Source organism: Myotis brandtii, unplaced genomic scaffold, assembly GCF_000412655.1.
Source record: "Myotis brandtii unplaced genomic scaffold, ASM41265v1 scaffold1167, whole genome shotgun sequence".
Classification (NCBI taxonomy): domain Eukaryota; kingdom Metazoa; phylum Chordata; class Mammalia; order Chiroptera; family Vespertilionidae; genus Myotis; species Myotis brandtii.
The window spans coordinates 2,014,168-2,021,612 of record NW_005354039.1 but is presented as its reverse complement, the minus strand read 5'-3'; the positions used below and the strand labels follow the sequence as shown (position 1 = coordinate 2,021,612).

Genomic DNA, 7,445 nt, shown 5'->3' with positions numbered 1-7,445 from the left:
TAGTCGGGAAAGCAGAACTGGCCGGCCTGGCAGTGCCGATTCCAGGGGAGCTGAGAGCGGGTGTGGGTGTCCCTGGGCGGCTGCCAGGCAGACGCATTCGGGAAGCCTGGGCTGGGGGGCTGGGGACACGCTGGCTCCTCAGTGCAACCTGGAGGCTGAGGCTTCGTTGGAACATGATTTTAGCTGTAAAGATGTGCAGTGCCTTCCAGCGCAGGCTGAGCAGTGGGGAGGTTCCAGCTGGAAGGAGGGTGTGTGGCACGTGGTTCGGATGTGGCTCCAGAATTCTGGATGATGAACTCTGCTCCCCTCTCCCTCCCCCCATGGATTTGAGTCCCAGACCACCTGTGGGCACTCCCTGTCTGGGGGAGTGAGTGGGGGCACCCCTGGTAGGTGAGGGATGGGTGGGGAGTGGAACAGCCGCACCCAACCAGCTGAGGGCTGCATGGGAGAGGTGGCTCGGGCCTGTGTGGCCCCTGACCTCGCATCTCCTCCACAGATAACAAGGACATCCTCCTGATGCTGAGTGACATGGACATCAACGCCATCGCTGGCACCCTCAAGCTCTACTTCCGGGAGCTGCCCGAGCCCCTCCTCACAGACCGACTGTACCCTGCCTTCATGGAGGGCATCGGTGAGGCTCCGGGAACCTGAGGGCCGGGCTGAGCCAGGCCTGCTGACCAGCAGAGTCAAGAGCGACATAAGAGCCGGTGGCTCCCCTTGTTCATCGATCTGCTCAATGCACCTGAGTAGCCAGGGGGGGCAGGGTGCGGTCTGCTGGGGCCTGAGCCAGCGGCTGGACCCTCTCGCACCTGCCTCTCTCCCCTCTTGTCCCGTGGGCTGCCCTCTGTGCTTCCTCCTTGGACAGTGACCCCCTTGCTTGGAAACCTGGGTGTCCAAGGAAATCTGCCCCGCAGTGGGTGGTCAGGGGCCAGCGCCCCAGAGCCGAGGAGAAGCCTGGTTAGAGCTGGCGTGCACTTGAGGTGGCTGGTGCCATGGGTGGGGAGGCAGTGGAGGGCCCTGGCCAGCAGGGCTCTGGCCTCCACCCACCGGGGCCAAATCCAGGCCTGGGTGCATCCCTCCTGCCTCGTCTTCCCCTGGGGCAGGTCAGGGCTTCAGCCACCAGGAGAAATGAGCCCCTGGAAGGCACTTGCTGTGCTCCGGCATCTGAGTGGCTGAGAAAACATTCACGCAGTGTCATCCTTGTCTTAAACTTTGCCTGACAGACCGGGGTGGGGAACGGCATCAGCCGCAAAGGCCTGTGCAGTGAGGGGAGGCGGGTGTCTGCTCCCACCAGCTGCCCCCTGGCTGAGTGGCAGGTTGTGGGTGGGGCCTCCTAGAGGAACTGGCTGTTCATAGGGCAGCGGGGGCTCCCCCTCAGGGCCGGCAGCCTCCTGACCACCAGGCGCTGGCCAGGGCCTCCCCGCCTGGGAGCCAAGCCCCGCCCCAGCCCTGTCTCTCCCCACAGCCCTGTCAGACCCTGCTGCCAAGGAAAACTGCATGATGCACCTGCTCCGCTCCCTGCCCGACCCCAACCTCATCACCTTCCTCTTCCTGCTGGAACACTTGAAAAGGTAACGGACAGTGTTCCAGTCGGGGTGGGGGCAGGGAGCCCAGGGCAGGCACCTGCTGGAGAGGACACTCCTGCCGCAGGTCCCACCCCGTGGGTGCTGGCATCTGCTGGGCTCTCCGCAGCAGGGTGAGAGTTTGCTCTTCAAGTTTTTACACTCAAATTCTGTTTTGAAAAATATTTGGGTTCTAAGAACAACCTGGAACATTGGCCACAGAATGCTTAGAAAGGCCAGGCTGGAGCCAAAAACCACGGATGGGTTTTGCAGTCAGTGGGTCATTCAGTCAACTTGGCATATTCCGAATGGAAAGCATCGGCGGCGGCGGCAGGATGCCCTGCGGGGCAGTGCGCGTGCGTGTCCTGTCCTGTCTGTCACGTACAGCCGTGTGCTCCACAGTGTAAAGGTGTGCTTGCTATTGCGTGTCATGGTCGAAAACGTTAGCAGCCCTCGGGTTTTGACCACACTTAACGGATAGGGAGACGGCCCAGCAGGGATTTGCTCTGGTTAGCAGGCCTGTCCTTAGAATCCCAGCTCCCAAATCCTAAACTAAGGCCCTCCCCCCTTCTCCCCCTCTCCTATAATCGGGCCAAACCAGGAGCTGCTCAAGTTGAGGCCTGCAGCAGAGTTGCGACTGAAACTAGCCCTGAAGGTGTCCTTATCACTCACTTTTGAGCCCAGGACTGTCTGGGGTATGAGTGGGGAGCGAAAGTCCCCAGGTGTCCCTTCAATTCACCTCCCAGGACCGAGGCGCCTGGGGAGGGGGCTGTGCTTGGGCCAGGTCCTCCCTGGGCTCAGCCCCGGCCCTCAGGCCCAGCCTCCCAGCGAAGGCTCAGGAGGGCAGCCGAGACCTGGAAACGCCTGGGACTGTGTCTTGTTTTTCCCATTATGAGACATTTTCCCTCTGGTTTGGCCAGGACCAAAGCCCCAACCAATTCCCAAATAGTTTGGCGAGCACTGCGGGGAGGACACACAGAGGAGGAATGGGAAGGGAAAATTCATTAGGTTTTCCACCCTGGGAACCGGGCACAGTCTGTTCCCACATCTGGGCCCCTGGCTGGGGTGTGTGTGTGTGTGTGTGTGTGTGTGTGTGTGTGTGTGTGTAGGGGCTGGGCCGGCTGCACAGCTGCCTCCTGGCATGGCCATGTTTGCCCGTTTCCATAGCAGTCAGCGGGCACATCCATGACTCTTGCCTGGGGGCTGGGAATGATGGTAGATTTGGGAGTGGGGGGAGAGGCGCTGCTCGGGGCGGGTGGGTCTCAGCTCCAGAGACATTTTCTAGGACTGGGGAGGCCCAGGGCCTCTCTGATGTGTGGGGCAGAACTGGCTGCCTGGATATGACCCACAGGAGGCAGCCCCTGCTGCCACTCAGGAAATATCTACAGAGCATCTGGCCTGTTGTGCAAGAGAAGCAGAGGAAGATCCAAAGGGAGGGCCCTAGGCAGTTTGGCTCAGTGGATAGAGCGTCGGCCTGCAGACTGAAGGGTCCTGGGTTCGATTCTGGCCAAGGGCATATGCTCGGTTGCAGGCTTGATCCCCAGTGGGGGGCCTGCAGTACAGAAAGCAGCCGATCAATGATTCTCTCTCATCATTGATGTTTCTCTCTCTCCCTCTCCCTTCCTCTCTGAAATCAATAAATATATATATATTTTTAAAAAAAGATCCAAAGGGAGGCTGCTCTGGGTCCCACGAGACAGACCCCTCTGGATAAGGTTTGTTCCTGCCACAACACAGGGCAGAGCGTTGCGTTTAGTTAGCACCTGCTGCTGGGGCTCCAGCTCCCTACCTGTGCTTCTGTCCCTGCCCCGCCCCCCGCAGCGCGGCCTGACTGGTCACGGGGAAAGCAGGGGTGAAGAGGGTGAGGAGCAGGGGCTCTGGAGGCAGGCTGCCTGGGTCCATCCCAGCTCTCCCACTTGCTAGCTGGACCTCAGGCAAGTCACTTAACCTCTCTGTACTTTGGTTTCTTCATCTGTACAGTGGAGACGATAATACTTACCCCAAGGATGCTGAGGAGGAAGATTTATTCCCGGGAAAGTTCTCGGGCTGATGATGCCATTGTCTCTAAGGCAGAGGTGCTGGTGTGGGTCCTTCTGACCGTTTACCATCAGTTCAGGGGGTGGCCCCGGAGCTGGGGCTCTGTTACAGGAACGTCCTGGGACAGAGCTGGGGACTCTGTCCCTTGTCCTAGTTCCCTCCCTACCAAGAGGTCTCTACCCTTAGGAGAGGAAGGCTGGTAACCACCTTCCAGGAATCTTTCTAGGAGCTCCTACACCTAAGGCCCAGGGTCTGGAGCTCTGAGCAGCTGCTGAGAAATGACTTTTCCCCCCTCCCCTCCCTCTCAGGGTTGCTGAGAAGGAGCCCATCAACAAAATGTCCCTTCACAACCTGGCCACCGTGTTTGGCCCCACGTTACTGAGACCCTCGGAAGTGGAGAGCAAAGCACACCTCACGTCGGCTGCGGACATCTGGTCCCACGACGTCATGGCACAGGTACGACCACGCGGCCGGTCTGGCCGGGAGAGGGTGAGGCCCGCTCCCTGAGGGTGGAGAGAACAGCTCAGAGCCCACTCCCCTTTGCTCCTGAGCAGCTGGGTTTGTGGTTTGCAGGCTGTCACCGGGGAGGCAGGACTTTGGACAGCCCTGCCCTTCCCAGACCAAAACAACAAGTTTATACTCAGGCCCCTAGGCCAGGGACCAGCGCTGGCTTCAGTCCTGGGCGTGCCTGTCTCTGAAAGGAAGCCCAGGGGCAGGAAAACGCAGGGGCCTCGTCCTCACGCGTGGAAGCTCTAGGACTGCTTCTGGGGCAGGAGGCTTCCTTGGGATCCTATAAGACCCAGAGCAGGGTCCAGTCTGAGGCAGGATGTCAAGCCAAAGCCAACCTCTGGAGGCAGGTTGGGAAATGGCCCCAGGCTCCCACCCTCTGCCCTGCAGCGCCCCCTACTGCTGTAAAGGGGCCGGCACACCTGGGCTGCCAAGGAAGGGGAAGTGGCAGGAGCCCACCTGAGAGGGAAGGGGAGCAGCACAGACTGGGGGCCATTTCTTCTCAACAGACCAGAGGAGCGCCATGAGGACAAGGACCTCACCTCAGTCTCCCCTGTCTCCCCACAGGTCCAGGTCCTCCTCTACTACCTGCAGCACCCCCCCATTTCCTTCGCAGAACTGAAGCGGAACACACTGTACTTCTCCACGGATGTGTAGCCCCAGGTGGGAGCTGCGGGGGGTGGCCGAGCCAGCCTCTCTCGCCGGGGGACCGGCACAGACTTGAAAGACTACAATAGGAAACTCCCAAACCCAGCACTCCAGACTCCAAGGGACGCAGGTTTCCAAGAACTGGAACATGTGCATCTTTTGTGCCACCTTGTACAAAGCCAGCCGACCCGGCCCCAGCCTCGCCGCCACACCCGGGCTCCGGCCCTCTGTACCTCTCGTGTGTCTCACGCTCCGTGCCGTTTGGGGGTTGTTTTATGTCTGTCTGTCATGCAGAAAAGGTAGGGGCTGGCCCAGGACGGGCACAGACGGCCTGCTTTGTTCTTTCATTTCCTCCAGCACTTTCTTTCCTCCCGCGTCCAGTCCAAGGGCTTTCATTTGGCTGCGTAACTGCTGCCCGCTTGTCCTCTCTTGGCCCTGCTCCCAGATTGCAGTCTCCTGGCAGCCTTCCTCGGTCCTCTCCACGCTCCCCCCGCCCAGCCTGCCCGCATGCACGTGCAGCCTTGGTTTTCGCTCCGTCGTCGCCTTGAAAGTTGTGAGGAGGCCCCGGGTGGCGGTGACCACGTGACCGTCAGTGCTGCCGCATGCTGCCCCGGCCCCCTCCTGGCCCTCCCCTGTGGAAGCACACCTGCTTTGCCTTGCTGCCTGTGCAAATGTTGGACAAGGAGACAGACTCACACTAATCCTCAGCTTAGCAGAGCTGGAGAGCGGATTTCTGGAATTTTCCACCCGAGGACCATTTCTGGGGTTTATCTGTTCTGTCTCCTGTCTACCGGTGAGGCATCTTGACTGTTTTCTCCTTCTGCTTTTCAGTTCCTTTTCCCTTGGTGGTCTATTTCCTTTGAGTGTAGACTCGCAAGTGACCTGCTATCGAGATGGCCAGAGGGTCAGGAAAGCGTCGGGGAGGTGGGAGAGGCGCGGCACCGGAGGAACGTTCAGAGGAGTGTGTGCAGCGCTGGTGTCCTGAGCGGGGGAGCGGCTGCCAGCAGCACGAGTCCTAGTGGCTTTTCTAGTGAAGCGAGGCCTCCAGGAGGGCAGCTGATGTGGCTGAAGCAGGTGTCCAGACAACGGCAAGCTCCATCCAGGAGACGAGCCCTTCCTGGCGCCTCCATGTACCTCGTGGTACCTCTGCCTTAGATTTTACATCCTCCCCAGCCAAGCACTGCCACGGGGTAGCCCCACGGCCGCAGGTGCTCAGGGCCTGGGAAAGGCAGGCACAGTCCACGAAGGCAGCCCTCAGGGTGCTGCCTCCCAACCCCGACTCCTAGATGCAGCCTTTCGGGTGAACTGCCTCTCATGGGGTTGGGTTTTGCCGGAGACCCTCATTGTTGATGCTCTATCGAGTCAGGGATCGGCAGGTTCCATTCCCAGCTGGGAGACCCCTTGCTCCGTCCTGGAGAGGAGTGAGTATACTTCTGTTTCTTCCCGTGGGAGCCTGTGGTGGCCAGCCTGGCAGGGCAGACACTCCCAGGCGGCAGGGGCTTGCGTTGCAGCACAAGCTCCCCAGCTCTCCTCTGTGGCAGGGAGTAGATGCTGGGCCTCAGGACTGGAGAGAACAGCTCCCGTAGCTTGAGCTCAGGGCTGAGTTTTAAAGAAGGGTCTGCTGGCCCTAAAGCTATAGTGCGTGCTCCGAGGAGGGCCCTTTCTGATCTTGTTTACACCTGTTACTCAATCTTGGGCCGAACGGTACACACGCTGTGCACATTGGAGGAAAGAGAGGCCCAAGAAGAGGGGAATGCCACCTCGCTGGCTACCTGCTAGCAGCTTAGTTAGGAGCCCTGCTCCCTGGGACAGGAGACGGGGACAGAACTTGAGTCTAAAGATCCCAGCGTCTGCCCACCCCTGCTCTTGTTTCCAAAGCCATTGATGGCAATGACTGGAGGCCCAGCTTGAGATAGTTACAGCCAAAAATGGGTGCCTCCCACCTTCCAAAAGAAGGGGTGTTTACTTCTCAGCAGCAGGTAGCCACTAACTGCAGCCCCTAGGCATGCTTAGGCAGTGAAAATGGGAGGAAGGCTGGAAGGGCTGAGAAATGCAAAAGGCTCAGAGTATTTATAAATTCTACCCTGAGTGGGGAAGGGCAGGTACCAGACCTGGACTACGCTGCACCAAGGAAATAGCCCACGGGTTCTCCTGAGACAGGAACTGTGCAGCCCAGAACCCCCAGCCACTGTGCCCAGCAGGGCAGGCTGTGCCCACAGGCTCAGCACACAGGCCGCAGGAATCCCAGGCCTGTCCTTGCTGGCAATGACTATGGGCTGCCGGTTTTTGCCGAGACCGGTGGGATGGGACCCTTCATTAATATTTGACTTTAATACGTGGGTAAGGATATATTTTTTTGCCTATGTTCTGTTTCATCTTATGTAGATTATTATAAATTGATGTAAACCACGTGAGAGGAAAATGTTAATAAAAAAATGCAAAGCCCCAACATTTGCACACAACTCAGCCGTGTGGTGCGGACATTGTGTTCTCGGTGGTCCAGGGAAGACCACCAATCTAAATATTTAACTCTTCAGGCTGCATCCAGATGTGAGTTCACAGGCATCTGTTTACCAGTTCACCTCCCCTGAGCTTTCCTGTGACTCCGTGGGGACGGTGGCAGCTGGAGGGAGGGGAGCCCAAGCCGCCTCCTTCTCTTCACAAGGCCGCCAGGTCACCCAGCAGCCAGCT

General features: G+C 59.0%; 1 protein-coding gene across 1 annotated transcript in view; it reads left to right on the top strand.

Moving 5' to 3' along the window:
- ABR (active BCR-related) overlaps positions 1-7,220 on the top strand; it is a 104,495-nt gene extending 97,275 nt beyond the window's left edge. Inside the window, exons 18-21 of the mRNA XM_014529719.1 lie at positions 497-631; positions 1,466-1,571; positions 3,908-4,055; positions 4,674-7,220. Of these exons, the coding sequence (XP_014385205.1) occupies positions 497-631; positions 1,466-1,571; positions 3,908-4,055; positions 4,674-4,763 (479 nt within the window). The 3' untranslated portion in view covers positions 4,764-7,220. The remainder of the gene's footprint in view (positions 1-496; positions 632-1,465; positions 1,572-3,907; positions 4,056-4,673) is intronic.
- Positions 7,221-7,445: the final 225 nt, after the last annotated feature.